This window comes from Peromyscus eremicus, chromosome 3 (assembly GCF_949786415.1).
Source record: "Peromyscus eremicus chromosome 3, PerEre_H2_v1, whole genome shotgun sequence".
Taxonomy (NCBI): Eukaryota; Metazoa; Chordata; class Mammalia; order Rodentia; family Cricetidae; genus Peromyscus; species Peromyscus eremicus.
This window is the reverse complement of record NC_081418.1, coordinates 46,065,569-46,082,483: the sequence shown is the minus strand read 5'-3', so window position 1 is coordinate 46,082,483 and position 16,915 is coordinate 46,065,569. Positions and strand designations below refer to the sequence as shown.

Here is a 16,915-nt window from a genome sequence, read left to right as displayed (position 1 = left end):
TAGCACCCCTGGATCAATGCTGTCCCCACTCCTTCCTTCTAAAATTCATTGTGTTGATGGATTGATGATTGTGACACAGTCAGCCCTTCGTGTCTGCTGGATCCTCACACATGGGTTCAATCAGCCACAGATGGAAAATGTGGAAACAAACGCATCTGTACCAAAAGACCTAAACCTTCCCTTGTCAGTCCCTAAACAGAACAATGATTCACACAGTTCTAAGTGTCACAATACACTGAGGAGTGTGCAGACGTGCATAAGTGATACACAATACACTGAGGGGTATGCAGACGTGCATAAGTGATACACAAGCACACTGAGGAGTGTGGAGACGTGCATAAGTGACACACAATTCACTGAGGGGTGTGCAGACATGCATAAGTGATACACAATACACTGAGGAGTGTGGAGATGTGCATAAGTGATACACAATACACTAAGGAGTGTGGAGATGTACATAAGTGACACACAATTCACTGAGGGGTGTGCAGATGTGCATAAGTGATACACAATACACTGAGGGGTATGCAGATGTGCATAAGTGATACACAATACACTAAGGAGTGTGGAGACGTGCATAAGTGACACACAATACACTGAGGAGTGTGGAGATGTGCATAAGTGATACACAAGCACACTGAGGAGTGTGGAGACATGCATAAGTGACACACAAATACCATGTCATTTTATGTAAGGGACTTGAACATCTACCCACAGATTTTGGTAACTGCAGGGTTGTCTGGAACCAGTCCTCTATGGTTACTTAAGGACAATTATGCACTAACGGTCAATTACATGTGGATTACGGCTCAGTAAAGCTGTTAAAAATACTAAGCAGATCCCAAAGGCTAAATGAGCCTGTTCAAATCACAAGATATTAAGGCTATAAAAATGAACCGTTCTTAGACTCAGTACTTCAACCCTGGTCATCCACCTCATCCACTGTTGTTTCGAACACCAAAGGTGAAAGAGAATGCTTTCATTTTGGCTCTGCTCTGGTGAAAGGCTAGGTACTAACTGGACATCAGTCCCAGTGTTCTCACTGGGAAGGGGGAAGAGCAGGTTTGTCTGAGCTCAAAACACAGGGAGCATGGGCCAGGTTTAGAGGTACCTAGAACACACCATGTGGGTCTCAATGGTATGATTTAGACACAGCTGGATCCAGCAGGCCGAGTCCATGGCCCAGGCTGGAGTAGTTAATGACTCGTTTTTGTGTGAGTCCACTAAACAAAAGCCCCTAGACCACAGTATGCCACTAACAAAAAGAGAGCTTTAAGAAAAATGATGTGTTTTCAATGAAGTTAACATTCCATTTCAATAACTCCTCAACCCATTCACATAGTAAACTAATTACTTACAAATACTTAAAATACTTAGGTTAATAATCAGGCAATGAGACTTAAACAGCTGATATTTTAAAGCAGCAAATTAAGAAAAACCACAGAGAAGCCATTACTTGGTACTACGATTTGGCATATACTAAATGCTTCATCCCAAGAGAGCTAAGTAGACAGAACTCCCAAAACTAGAACAATGCAGCTGCACTGCATGCAACCAAAGTGAACTAGCACAAGAGACACTCTGCATTATACTGTTAAACATGTATTCACTGGGACATCAAACAGAAGCTAAAATCTGTAGCCAGATATCAATCACTTCCCCTGTCTGGTAACTAGTCAAGGTTTTGATTTTTTTAATTTTTATTTAGTCATTTATTTTTTAATCACAAGGCCTCATGCAGCCCAGGCTGGTCCTGACCTCACTTTGTAGCTGAGGACTCCAAATTTCTGATTCTCCTGTTTCCACCTGCCAGGAGCTGTGACTCCAAGCCTGCACACCACCACACCCAGCTTTACTCAGTGTGGAGATCAAACGGCAGGGCTTCATGCACCCTAGCCGAGTGCTACACCAACTGAGCTACATTCCCAGTCTCCAGCTCACACTCACTAGAGTCCAAGAGTGTTTTATGGAAAAGGCACCAACTCCTTACTCTTTCTCTATCTTCTTTCCATCACAGTCCCTCTGGAGCCATCTCTTCATGTTTATACACACACACACCTGGTATCTTTAGCATTTAACAAAGTAGCACAGGCTTGCCTTGACGTTGTGATCTTCTACCCCAGCCTCTGGAGGCTGGGATTATATCCAGGCAAGAACTGTAATACTTACACCATCACCACAACTAGTTGAAATGATTGAAGTATTTCAAACAAGAAATAATGAAAGTTTAGGGGAAAAACCAAGGGAGTAAATCCATACCAAAAACGGGAAGAAATTTAAACAAACTTATTTATGCCAGAGTAACTTCAGAAAGCCAACTTTGCACCTATAAGCGCCCCCTTCTAAGTCCCTGTAAGAGATGGGACACAGGACACACACACACTATACTCTGACTGCAATGCTCCACTCACTGTCTTCTGGAAGAAGTGCTTGAACCCGCCTGGCTTCTGCCAGGACTATGAGTTCTTGAGAACTCTGCTCTACTGTTCCTCTGTGACTCTGGCTCTTCAAGCAGCACCCCACTGTAAGAATATAATCCGTGTCTGTGCATCTGAGAGCAGAGCTTTCAGGGGCTGCCTACTAGGATGCAGGAAACATTTAGACATATGGTCCATCAAATACATGAAGTCCATCACAACTGGATTTGCTATGAATGCACTTTTTACATGTGATTGAAGGTTAAAAGGAATAAAGATTAAAGATTCGGCAGTATAAAGCTTTTGCATGAGAGTACCCCAAGGAAGGTCCTGCCGAATGCATTTTCAGTGAAATTTCTGAAAGATTAGAAGGAACACATAAGATCCACAGCAGGCAGGACCTTGTGTGTGTCACTCATTCACGCGTACTCTAGCCCCTGGGCCAAGAGCAGGACTTGAATCACTGGGCATACAGTTGAACTGAATGAATTCTAACTTTCTTGGCTTTCAAGTTAAGTCTAGTCTTTACTGTTGAAGTCCTGATTAAAGGCTGTTCCCATTAAGAACTGAACAAGAAAGGAGGTGGGGGTGGGCTGAGGGGGGGCGGTTGGCCAGTTCTTAGCCTGGAAAAAAAGTTGTTTATACCTAGTGTTAATCAAGCCCAAATTAAATGTGTTCTGGGTGTTCTTTGGCTTTTCTCTAAATTGCCTACAACTCTTTTAACAGCAAGAAATGAAATGAGAGAAGAAGCATTCATTGTGAACACAGAAGGGTTTGTTACAGGACAAAAGGAAAACCCACACTCTGGGATTAAAAAAAAAAACCCAGCTCCAGTCAACCCTTTCAACTGAGAGATTCCACCCGTTCCCCATCCAGTCTCCTGCTGGACCTGTGTGATAAGAATTCTGTATTCTTCTATTATCAGTAAGGGATCAAAGAAGAGACCTGGTACTTTACATGTGGCCATACAACTAAATTTAATTTTAGGTCCTTAAAAATCTTAATTTCACATACATACAACTTAAAGACAGATTGGGGGAAGCAAAGAAAACAGCATATTAAACACTGTAAGCTAACAGCTGCTGATTTAAAATAAAGTGAGAGAGAAATTTACCTTTAAATTTTATAGTTAAAATCTTATGATATTTAAAAATAGGGGTTACTACAGATTTGGTAGGTTTACATAAAAAGAAAGATCAATTCTACCACTAAGCAACTATTTGCCTCCCAGGAAAGAGGGCTTGAACTCATGATTCTGAAAATATCACACTAAATGCCAAAGGTGACAAACTCCTCGGTCGCCATCGGCAGGCCACGAGCTCCGCTGACCTTTCCTCCCATTTCTCCCATCTCAAGTCACCATTTCTCTGCCTTGCTGTGCATGCAGCTGCACACAGCTCTCCAGGGACGAAGTCCAAGTCTTACACACATTTCTTGCCTGCCCCTCTTATCCCAGTCTGCAACTGCCTAATCCTGTGCTTACACCCAGACTAAACAGTCTATTTCCTCCGGCAAGGTGCAGACCACATCCAACACGGTTTGGTACCCGGCTTTTTCCTTCAGTGTGGAGCAGCAGGAAACAAACAGGAAGTGACTATGCCAACCACAAGAAAAAGAAACACACGCCTGTCTGGATCTGTGCTGGACAGGATGCTCTTAGCTCTCCAGCCTGTGTTGGAAGTTTTCTTGCAGCTTAGCGAGGAGTGTATCTGAGCCAGTCAGGGGTGGGACCTGCTTTAACCCGGGCTTACCGACAACGTGCAGGTAATTACTTATGCTTCCCCAAACCAGTAAAGTAATCCCAGGAGGAATTTTCTTACTATATAATATCCCATGCCTTGTTTTGTCTTCTGAAAGTATTAATCATTCTCAGGTTAAAAGTAAAGTGGCCTCAAGGTTACATACAATTTACAAGTCAAGATTCTATATAAATAAGTCACTTGGCAGCGTACAGGCCAGGGATGCTACATAAGAAGTCACTTGGAAGGGTATAGGCCAGGCTCATCCGTCAGGAATATGACAGCATAGATGTTGCCTCAAGGTTCCTAAGCTGACAATCCTTAGGTAAGAATGTTAGCTAACTTCCAATCAACAACAGTTGTAGTGAACTGAATCGTCTGCATGTTATGGCTCTGAGAGGTTCATAAAACTATTCCTAGACTAGATGTTCTAAGATGCGGGGTGTGTGTATGTGGGGGGAGCAGATGAAAGCATAATGCTATCAATACGGTGGCAAATAAGGGTCAGAGGTCTGCAATGAAGAGCCATTATTAGAAGGATTCACAGTCTACATAAGTAACATCCGCAAGACTAACAAAATACACAGGTGAGATCGGGTGTAGCTCAGTGGCAGCGCACTTGTCTGGCACGTGTGAGGTCCTGGGTTCAATCCTCAGCATAAAAAAAAAAAAAAGATGTAAGCAACCTCTTCCAGCATCTTTCATGTAACTTCTCCTGAAGGAGGACTGGAAAGGGTGCCCCCGTGCTGCTGATGGCTCAGAGGCTGAAGAGTCGGCACTGAGCAGTCCAGGAGACTGAAAAAGGCAAGTGTTCAAAGGCACAGGGAGGTGTGCTAAGTAACCTTCACCTAAGTCTACTGACAAGCACACTCAGATGGTTACTTTGAGGAACAAAAAACGAGGTCCCAGTTAAGGGCACTTCACTAGCTGGATACACTGAATAGTGTAGGTGTTTTCTGAAGAATTTCACTACATTTACCCTAAATGTGTAAAATACAGCTCTGTTAAGTTTTGCATATAGATGGATAAACACCTGCAGTGAGGACGCCCAACAGCCCTGCATCCCCTGGCCCCAAGTTCCCCTGCCGTCATGCAGCCTGCCTTTTGCCACACATCTCTGCCTGGTCCTCCCAGCCTGGTTTCTTTCCACATGCCACATGCATGGGGTGAGGCAGTACACAGCATTCTCAGGCAAGTTACATACACTTAGCATGATGTAACGGAATCATCCATGGTGCTAGGGTGTGAAAAGCTTGCTTGTTTTAATTGAAGCAGTTCATTAAGGGGAGCAACCTACTGATCAGTGATTGATCCCATGAAATAAATATATATGATATGGAGACAGTAAACAACAATAGTAAACAAAACCTAATATTGAGCTACTGCTTCTCAGGGAGCTAAAAGCCACATTCAGGTTTCTACATGAAACAAGATATCTATGTAAAATGTCTAGGACTATGCTTGGCAGGAAGCATGGGCTCCCAAAAAGGCCTCTTTGTACAGCTGTGCCAGGGAGTGCCATTCACAGACCGCAGTGTTACAATGGCAGCAGTAATTAAAGACTCATTTCCTTGCAGTAAATCACCTTTTTAAAAAAGCGGTTTATCTCCTAGGGTGTTCTGGACACTGCTGCTGCTCACCCTATAATGTTTTGAAGAAAGAATAATCAAGGAAAGAGCTATTTTTCAAGAAAAAATTTAAAATGAAAAAATCCTGTTTGCAACCCTGTGTAGAAGCTGAGCAAGTTGGATTTGGGGCAGAGTTGACTATTCTAACTGAAGATAACAGTCGGTTGTCATGGCCAAGTTACCTGAGGCTTCCTGGGGCGACTTCACTGGGACCTGTCTTCTAAGCACAGTGGGGATCAGACTGCAGTACCAAAACACGAGAAGCCAATCAGCACCCTGTGATGAGGCAGGGGCAATGTGGTGCAGAACAGTCAAAGAACCAGCCACGGGATTGGTGAAGGGAGAGCAAGAGTGAGAACTACCACCCTCAATCACTGGCACCCCAAAATGGTGAGCCCAGAGTCCTCAAGAGTTCTTGTTTAAGCCGGGCGGTGGTGGCGCACGCCTTTAATCCCAGCACTCGGGAGGCAGAGCCAGGCGGATCTCTGTGAGTTCGAGGCCAGCCTGGGCTACCAAGTGAGTTCCAGGAAAGGCGCAAAGCTACACAGAGAAACCCTGTCTCGAAAAACCAAAAAAAAAAAAAAAAGATTTCTTGTTTAGAACAAAACATCAAGTAATTGAAATAAATTGAGGCTCTGATCCTCTCCAGGCTCTTAGCAGAGATACGTCAATAAGCCAACTGCTGTTTTACTTCCCTCCCCTCTAACATTCTCTCAGGCAGTGACTAAGCCTCGTCTGGAAAACTGGAACAAAAGAACTGCTCAGGAAATCCAGGTCTGCAAACACAGCCTCGAGAGTTTGAAAGTGGAAGAAAACAGACAAAACTGAATTCTAGATAATTTACTTAAAAGGCTCAAATAAATGTATTCTCAATTCTTAGCCTCTTTTCATTTTACAGCAGAAACCACATGGCCCTTCAGATCGGAGCCTGTCAGAGTGCAGAGCCCCCAAGGCCGCAGCTGTCACCAGTAACTGCTGAGAAATGCCAGCTCTTAACTGTGCCTCTTGATTCTGAAACTCCCAGGGCGCAACCCACAACTCTGTCATTCTGAACTCCCCACCTGAGTGGCGCACACTGACGTCTGAAAACTTCTGCTCCAGCCACGATGACCGTAAAAACTACAGGAGTTTTGGTTTACGGGACAGTGGCTTCTTAAATATGAAGTGACAAGGGGCATATGAGTGAAAAGTGCTGTCACTTTCTAGGGGAAGACCCAACTGCAACATTCAGCAAGCTCTAAAGCAGGACGGAAAGCCGGTACCTTCTAGATATTTCAGGAGGGCTCTACTGCTGTTCCCGTGAGCAGATATCAGAACAGTTTTGCCCTTTAGTATTTCAGGAGCAATCCTGTCCTTCCAGTAGGGAAGAAGCCTTTCCAGAACATCCTTCAAGCTTTCTGAACGTGGCAGCTGACTCAGGGGCACGTCACACACTGTATACCTCCGGTCATTGTAGATCTCGTGGAAGTAAGGATGAGACTCCTCAATGGGAGGCGGGGTCACGCTGTAGCTTCTCCTCCAGAGTCTCACCTGCTCTTCACCATGATTCAGAGCCATTTTCTCCCTGTTGAGACCAATCAAGGCTCCGTAGTGACGCTCATTGAGACGCCAGGAGCTCTCCACAGGAACCCACTCCTGCCCCAGCTCTTCCAGGATCAGCCAGGCTGTGTGAATGGAGCGGTTCAGCATGGATGTGAAGACGAGATCAAACTCAAAGTTCAGGGCTTTAAGCTGCCTCCCACAGTTCCGAGCTTCCTGCAGTCCTTCGCTGTTAAGTTTCTGGTCCACCCAGCTACAAAATCGGTTCTCCTTATTCCATTCGCCCTCCCCATGTCTCAGTATAACAAGTCTGTGCTTAGACATGCTGGTGGCTGAACTCCCCGGTGTTCTCAGTGGGATGATGCTCAAGAACAGGAGTATATCTAGAAAGAGAAGACAAAAAATACAAATTATATTCATTATTCAAATGACTACCCAGTAATGGAGAACAATTACACACCAGCCAGTTTCTAAGATAAACTGAAATTCCTTTGAACAGTTTTGACGTCAAACATCTGGTGTTCATACACTATGGCACGCACAGGCACACTCTTCAGATAATTACAGACAGCCCTGCTGACTTGAAGTTTCTGATGGCTAGATAGTATGTTAATTGTATGACCTAAAATGACAACACTCCATCCTAATGGTGTGTTTCTACCCAACAAGCAGGCAGTTTATGCTTATTAAGAAGAGGACAAAATACGTGAGTTATAGATCTCAAAGAGAATGGCTGGGGGCTGGGAACGCCCAGCTCCTAACAGCCGACTCTACACCGCGCATCCTCCTCCTTGGGGTGTCCAGTGTTTTTCCAGTCTTGCCTCCTTATGGACGTTATAAACATGTTAACTCAGGGAAGCACCGCGTCTACGTCATACACCTCTCTGACAGGGGGCAACCAAATCTTTGATGCTACCAGCTCACAAATTTAGGGAACGGGGAGACACGTTGGTTCAACACTCAAACAGAACTATAAGTGGCTCAACAAGAGCAAATGTAGTAGTCACTGAAGTAACTTTTCACCTGCTGTTGGCAGGAATAAATCCGGATGCAAAACAAGTTATCAAATGTAAGCAGCTGAGAGATGCTGCCTGTAGGAAAAGATTAACAGAACAGGTCTGTGGTAGTGTAGGGAACCCCACCCATTAGAAGGCCTGCCTCCTCCTCCCCTTTCCTGTAGAAATTCTACCCACATCAGCCACACATTGTGAGGAGAAGCTAGTAGAGTTGGCCAAGCAACCCTAAGGCAATTCCGAACTCCCTTATGCTATTGCAACCACCCCAAAGATCTGTGGGCCTACTCTGTCCTGTGGAGAGCCTGGAGACAAGGCTGCATCAGACTGCCTCTCATGCTGTGGACGAGAGTGGGTCATGACGGACACACATTGCTCAGTTGGCACCTTCCATCTCCACCCCTGGTTTTTCCACACTGGGGAGCAAAGATTAAAGGAACACCAGGGCCTGGCTTCTGCCATTCTGGGCAACTTCCAGTAACTGGAGATTTTCAGTACTGCTTGAGCTGTGATTCACCCACGGTTATATAACAACCAGTGACAGGGTTCACTGGAACCTGTATCTAGATTGCACTCTTTTTTAGTAATTCCTGGAGATTCTGAAGGGGAAAAGCGTCAATAAAATAAGGCTTCAGGAACAGGGGTGGTGGTGGCTGAGGTGGTCTGTAAGTAGCTGAAAGGCTGCAAGAATTAGAATTAAAATTTCTCTTTTTTGATGAGCATCAGGTTTGAAGCTTTGATGAATATGGAGGAAGGGTAAACCCAGTGCCTAGAAGAACCAAGCTCAGATGCAAGCACCTCACAAGGCTGGGAAACTGCAGGGAGACCACACAATGCCTACCCTCTAGGCCTCAGAGGGGCATCAAGGTAGCAAAGAGGATGAAAGTCTTCTGAGCAGTGGCTTTGCCAGGTGACTGCATGCCCAGGGGATAATCACATGGATGAAGCTCCAGCTTCAAGGATCTTCATCCAGGAAAGACCAAGCAATGAATTCATGTGGATGGGTGTGGTACATAGAGTTAGAGTGTGTGTGTGTGTGTGTGTGTGTGTGTGTGTGTGTGTGTGTGTGTGTGTGTTTTCTGTCAGCATGTACATCTGTGCCTGGTACCCTCAAAGGCCAGAAGAGGGTGTCAGAACCCCTGGAACTAGACTTACAGATGGTTGTTAACCACCATGTAGGTGCTGAGAATCGACACCAGGTCCTCTAGAAGAACAGCCAGTGCTCTCAAATGCTGACCCATCTCTCCAGCCCCAAGAAAGGTATTTTTCCATTCCTGTTTGAAAAGCCTCCATCGGCCAAGTAATAGAAGCTCCGGGCCTATTGAAAACCATACTCAATCTTGTAAATCATGTGTTGTGTTTTGTGGGTAAGAAATGAGAAGCATGCTATCAACTGTTCCTCTACTTCAGCCCTTAATTTGCCACATCAAGCAGGAAGCCTCCAGGCTAAAGAGCTAGTGAAAGAATTTCCCCTTCAAATGAAGAAGGGGATCATCTTAGTACTAACTAGCGAGTTGACAATCTAGAGTCACTTAGGAGATGGGCCTCTGAGCATGCCTGTGGGGATGACCTTGACTGTGTAACTGAGGTTAGGAAGATTCACCCACAGTGGGTGGGGGCATCTCTGATTGTGACCCATGACTATATGAAAATGGAGAAAGGGAACAGAACCCTGGCATGGATGCATTAATGCATTGTTCTGCTCTTGACTGTGGGTGTAATATGACTAGCTGCTTCCTGTTCCTGCTGCCTTGATTATCCTGAAATTATGGACTGTAACCTGGAACTGTGAGCTAGATAAACCCTTTCTCCTGCAAGTTGCTTCTGTCAGAGTATTTTATCACAGCAATGGAAAAGAAACTCAGACAGGCGTGGTGGACAAATTCTATAAGCAAAAGCACTTCTCAATCAGTTTTGGATTACAAATTATATCAAGGGAACCAAACGAGAGCAACGGCATTATCAGTACCCAGATACCCACCACCGAGCTTCCTGGTATCTTAATCTGCTACAACTGCTTCTATGTTTTTTAAAAAACAATTCTGATTTCCTTATAACTGAAGATATAGATAGTGGAGAAGAGCCACAAAACTATGCGAGCATACATGTTCCTTCACTCTGACATACAGGAGGTGAGCAAAGGAGAAAGTAGGAAACTAGACCGTCTATCTCAGGTAGCCCAAACTTCCTGCTCCCCCGCGTGGTACTATCAACTCATTTCCTACTGAATTAGCTGGTGTGTGCAAAGGCACTGCTGAGCTGGCAGCCTTTAAGACAGCTCTCAGTATCGGTTGAAGCTGGCCTACCAAATGTTCAGCAATAGATATGAGACGCTTATCAGTTTGACAAGTTCAAGGCAGGGGCTGCGAACTCCAGCATCTACCAGTAAGACTGACGTGAGAAGGAGGTGCCACCAGACTACGGGCAGTGGTCAGAATGGTGGTGAGTTCCGATGACTGTATGAGCACAGTGGAGGGAACTCTTAGGGAAAGATGGAGCTTTCCTGTATCCTGTGTTCTTTCTTTCTTCCTCACCACAGGGCAGGGTGTGTGTGCGTGTGTGTGTGTGTGTGTGTGTGTGTGTGTGTGTGTGTGTGTACCAAATTTATGGTTTATGAGTGCATGTGGCTATGGCATGTGTGTGCGCTTTATGTGTATGTATGTGCACTTGTGTGTATACAGGCCAGGTGTTTTCTTCTATTGTTTTTCACATCAATATTATTGTTGAGACATGACTTCGTGTTAAACCTGGATCTCACAGATTAAACCAGCTGGCCAGGAAGCCTCAGGGACCCTCCTGTCTCAGCCTCCCCAGTGCCAGGATTACAGGCATGCACCACCAAGCCCAGCTTTTTTACATAGATACTGGGGATCAAAGCTCAGGTCTTCACATTTGCACAGGACTACACCGTCTCTCCAGTCCTGGACATTATTTTCTTAGTCCTCTAACTATGGATGTGTGCCTTGTCTACTCTACTGAAGTGATTTCTCAAAAGCCTATGATCAGTCACTTCTACACAGAGACCATCTTCTCTCAGGGCCCATGCTGCTCTGGCTCCTCTGAAGCCCATTACGTCTTCAGGGGAAAATCTAGGATTCTGGTACTATTTCCTCCAGCTCTCCCACTTTTACATCCTGGTCTCGGATCTTTGTTTTATCCTACCCCCACCTATGTTATGATGGTGCTGGTGCAGGTGGTGCAGGTGGTACTGGTGGTGCTGGTGGTGCTGCTGGTGGTGATCTTAACCACAGCAGTTAATTCAGAGTGCATGTCCCAACCTTCAGCCACCCTTCATGCAACAATTTCTATTATGCCCATTTGAGAGATGCAGAACTGAAAGGAAGAATTAGCCTAAAGCAACATAGGCTGTAAATGGCAGAACTATAATTCAGTATCAGCTGGGCCCCAAGGACTCATCCATGCCCTGAACCACTCTGCTACACTGATACTGGAACCCAAGACTCAGACCTCAAACCTTGACACCTCAATTTTTTTCTCACTGTTTTCAACACATTAAAATTAATGATTCATATACTGAAAGCCCAATCCTCATGAGCCTTCCCAGACCAATCACTTTATTCAGTTTTCAAATGTGCAGAAATATGATTTGGGCACATCACAATGGTAAGCCCGGGAGGAACACGACTTCAGCAGAGATTATGTCTTCAAAAACACCAGTGTGGGAAGATGTACATGCTCGTGTGTCACTAAAAGTGAAGGTAATTAACAACCTGGACCAGGAAGATAGCTATTAAAAGGAATAAAGAAGATCAGAGACAAAGAAACTATAATTTAACTGAGATGCTAAGATGTTGTCAATAATCCCTGTAAAAATTCAAACTGAATTTTTTGGCTTTGAAACTATATGATCTCTGTCATAACTAAGTTACAATGGTATAATCTTGTCTCTATGGCTGAAAGTATCTATCTATATGTAATGTATACGTGAGTAACTGTGATAGAATTTGATGATGGCATCAAAATTAAATTATAAAATAGCCAGCTTATTCTGAGACCCTGTTTTGAAGAAACAAAACAAAATCTAGAAATAAAGTAACAGAAGGAAAGATTAGAGAGGAGAAACCTGAACAGATAATATTATGTGTCATCATTAAACCACATAGTTTTGCATTCTTTCCCCATCTGTTTACAAATTAACATTGCTAGGACTTTGCTTCCTCTTTCAAGTGTTTGAAAAGTAATATACACGTAAGACTCACGAAAAAACAGAGAAATCACAGTGTAAAACGAAACCTAAAACTTTTATTTTCTTCTATTTTCGAAATAGCAATGATATGTCAAGTAATAGCAAATAAGGGACATGGAACCAGAATCCTGTCCATCCAAAGCTTACTTTTAAGAATTAAATATCCCGCACTACCTCAGAATACTCTTAAGTTTTCCTTAGTCCAAATCCTTACTGCGCAGCTTTTGGCAACTTTACTTCCCACTGCACAGGGGATTTAACTTTAGGGAAGATGAGCCGGCTCTATTTGAGGACAAAGAGAAAGACTACCAAAGTCTCTAATCAATTAAAAAGGAACTGTTCTTGAGGCAAATGAAACCCGGAACTTAATTCCGTAGAGTTTCAAGCATCTTAACAAAATATGCCTTCCCCTGACTTTAGTCTCAGACACTAAAATCTCCCATCCTTCAACCTTACATCTACTAACAAACCCCACAATGTGATGCAAAGGCAACACTTTATAGCAAGTAGATCCCCCTTTCCAGGGAAGAGATAACACATGTGTAGTACTGAGATGTGGCTTCTTGGTACTTGTTCCAGCCTGCCTGGAATCACCTGTGTGTGTGCACAATACCCACTCAAGATTCTTCTTTTCTATCTCCGGCTACTTCCCTAAGGTGGCAGATTTGTCAATACAAACTGTATCCATCAAATCCCAAAAGTTCAAAGTCAAAAAACTGGGCAGAAGCTTATAGACAGTTTGATCATGAATATATTAAATTCTTGGGATCCTCAGGTTCCATGTCTACATGAATAACAAAACCATCACTTTCTTAGGGACTGTTAAGGAATATTATATGAATTATGGTAAAACACTCTACCAAACAGTGAGAGGTAGAAAGGGCTAGGCTTTAACTAACTCATGAAGATTGGCATAGACCGCAGGCCGTCAAAGTGATTCTACTGGGCTGACGGTATGAAGATACTCAAAATCTAGAAATAAAGTAACAGAAGGAAGGTTAGAGAGGAGAAACCTAAACAGAACAGAGGAAACTGCAATCCAATGTGGGTGAAAGAGAAGGCGGAATGAATTGTGCAGTCCTAGAAGCACATCAACTACTGTTAGGTTCTGCAATCCAAATGTGTTAGTAAAGAGGTCGATGTTAAAGCTATAGTCTATAAAGGATTTTATCACCAGATTTTCTTAATGAAGGGGTTTCGTTATTGATATCTTTTGATCCAAGGTCTCACTATGTGGTCCAGGCTGGCCTCAGTTTTGAGGCAATTGTCTTGCCTCAACCTCCTAAATCCTGGGATTACAGGAGCCTGGCACCATGCCCAGAGAGTAATACCTTTTGTTCTGTTTCTCCATAAAAATATCACTTCAGACTTGATTTCAATTTCAAGAATGTTCAAGAAGCCACCAGTATAACCTTTTTTGTTCTCTGTTCTCTAGACACACAAAGCTGGATTCATGGATGGTGAATGTAGATGCGTCAATCACTACTTAAACTAAAACAACCCTATTAATCTCAACAAACCATAAAAGGCAAAGAGGAAACAATCCAAACACTAATAGTGGTTGCTTCAGAGTAACAATATTCAAAACGACTCTTTTTTTGCACATTATACTTCTATACTCTTCTTCAAATTTTTTTCCTTTTTTCCTTTTTTTTTAAAACAACAATCTGCTTGGTTTGGTTCAGTTTAAATATGGGCACAAAAGAACACGGCCTTGAAGCTGGGCACTTTCACTTGATACAGACTTTATACAGCATTCAATACAGTGAGATTTTCCTTGTGGACTTGGTAGTGGAAAACTGTCTAATAATCCTCACTTTTAAGTAGACTTTAATGAGGGTCTGGGCCTCAGAAATATAACTTCTGCTTTTTTAAAAGATCAAAGTCAAAATCAAAAGTCAGCATTGAAATCATTTGTTTAAGATCACTTAAATAGTAACGACTTCTGAACTAAAAGACAGGGCCATGGCTTTTAAATCACTTTTTTTTTTTTTTTAAGCTTTTCGAGACAAGGTTTCTCTGTGTAGCTTTGGCATCTTTCCTGGAACTTACTCTGTAGTCCAGGTTGGTCTTGAACTCACAGAAATCCGCCTGCCTCTGACTCCAGCGTGCTGGGATTAAAGGTGTGCACCACCACCGCCCAGCTTAATTCACTGTTAATTATGCCATTTGTTGGAATTGTGTCTTTTAAAATTCCAACACTACGCAGGGAGTATCCATAGTGTGTGAGTTTGCTACAGCACAGGAAAATGGGTAACACCTTGTCTCTGGATTTAGGGGAGACAGTTTTAGAGACAAATTGACATGGCTTCTGCTTTTATTATAGAAACATCAGTCCCTGTTGGCAAAATGTAACAGTTTGTTTTTTACTTCTTTCTGAAGGCGTCTGAATTCTGTTAGTTAAAATTCTAGGACCATTCACAAGCTATAAATCCTTCCTAATTTAGAAGGGAGGGAGGGGGTCTAATAGTGAACTTAATTACAATTCTGCACTGCTTTTGACCTACTGTAATGAAATGCTGGCTCCTAGCCCCTTGAACAAAAGGAATTACACTTTTTGGACATGGTGGTGGTGGTGGTGGTGGGGTGTTTTTAGTGCTCCCCCGAACCTGTAATTTGGCTCCTGAGATCACTACTTATGAGACCTCTTTGCCTTCCATGGCATTTTTCCCCCTTCCCCTTATTAACTTACACTTTTAGGGTCAGGTCCGCCGCCACCTACACACGGTGCAGAGCCCTGCTTCCTTCCAGGGAATCTACTAGCAAAGACAATCGCCACACCGTTGTCTGACCGTTCAGGAGGTAGAGTTCAACATTCCTAAAAGCCACCATCACTCCACCGGTGGGTTCATCCTCCAGCGAACAGAATTACTGTTCCTGAAAGACGCATTCTGAGAAAGGGACAGCTGAGATCTGGGGGGGGGGGGGGGGGGGGGGGGGGGGGGAGGTTCCATGAGGGTCGCCGCTTGCGTGGGTGGAGCAGGCATCAGATTCCCACCAGATACTAAAGCCGGGCAGGACAGGAACTGGCCTTGTCACCGTAAAAGACCCCGCCACTTAGAAAAGAAACTCTCCCAACTGTAACATTCTACGACGAAACCACTCACCTGCAAAGAGACCAGGAGCAGCGGCCGCTCCTCGGCGACTCTGGGCTGTGGGAGCCAGCAGGGACTCATCTCTACCACCCGCACCAACGCTCTTTTCTAGCCCAGAAGCCAGAGAAGTCAGGACCGATGGCGCTGTGTATTGGAGGACAGAGCTGTCACTCACCCACGGCCCCGCCCTTCCACCCGCGACCTGCCTGGGTTTCTTTCCGTTTACCCAAAGCCCTCGGGTAAGAAGGGAGGTTTTGATTGGTCTAATGAGGAGACGGACGCACAGATAGACCAATAAGATGATAGCTTCGGCGTGGGTGGGCGGGTTTTGGCCACGTCTCTGGAGCGATTGGGAAAGCCGAAGCGTGCCAGGAGGCTCAGAGAACAATTTGAAGTTGTAGAAAGCGTGAGGTGTCACAGGAAACACCTGCCGTGAAGAGCAGGCCCGGCTGAACCGTGGAAGAGACGAGGTGATATTCCTTTTAGTCAGCGGAAAATTTCAGATTCTACCTGGGCTGAACCCGGGCGATCCTCACGGCAGCTCGGTTGCCACGCGTATTTATTTATGCGTTGTAAATAGAGATGAAAATGAGAGTCTTTAAAGTGTCCGATTTGTAGACGGTAGTTCATTCTTACTTTCTCCTAACATTCTGAAGGGGAAAGAAACGAATAATAGAATATCCTAAAAGTTCCCAGAACGGGACGTGGCGAATGGGGGCGGAATTGGAGAGAACTGTAAACGTGGAAAACCAGTTTCTGTAGAGAAACCTATGAAAATGCCAGCTTGTCTTTGGAGCTGGCACCAGAGCTGGAAGCATCTAAGCAGGCTTAAACTACCACACGAGGTTTGAAGCATGTGTGTCAGAATTTGAGGGTGGATGAGAAAGATAAGAAATGGTATGTTTGCTTGACCACACGGGAAAATCCCCCTTCTTGATTTCTAAAAGCAGCCCTGCTTAGTATTTAGTGCCTCCTGAGTTTTTCCTGGTTAATCCAGTACACAAGTCCAATAAGTTTGTGACCAGCTAACAGGTTCTCAGATCAATTTGCCATACATTTAGATAATCTTGCCACAGGTTAAACTTCTGTGACACTTTATGAACTGATAACACATGAACATGACATTAGATCTACTTGTAGCAAGTTGTATGTCCCACTTATCCATTTTAGTGGTGATAATTGCACCTGGGTTTTCAAAGAACAGGCATTCATTTCTGGAAGTCTCAAAGCCTGGCAGCTCCCAGCAGGTGATTGGCCATCTCTAGTAATAGTTGTAA

At 44.1% G+C, this 16,915-nt stretch overlaps 1 protein-coding gene across 2 annotated transcripts in view; it reads right to left on the bottom strand.

The window, feature by feature from the left end:
- The window catches only part of Bpgm (bisphosphoglycerate mutase), a 21,956-nt gene extending 6,138 nt beyond the window's left edge, over nt 1-15,818 (bottom strand). The window contains exons 1-2 of one of the 2 annotated variants that reach the window (XM_059257544.1): nt 15,651-15,818; nt 7,047-7,706 (exon numbers count right to left, since the gene is read on the bottom strand). In XM_059257544.1, coding sequence (XP_059113527.1) covers nt 7,047-7,647 — 601 coding nt within the window. In that variant the 5' untranslated portion in view covers nt 7,648-7,706; nt 15,651-15,818. Of the gene's footprint in view, nt 1-7,046; nt 7,707-10,642; nt 10,769-15,650 lie in introns of those variants that run through there. The other variant, XM_059257543.1, reaches the window with a different exon arrangement.
- Between the last annotated feature and the right edge of the window lie 1,097 nt (nt 15,819-16,915).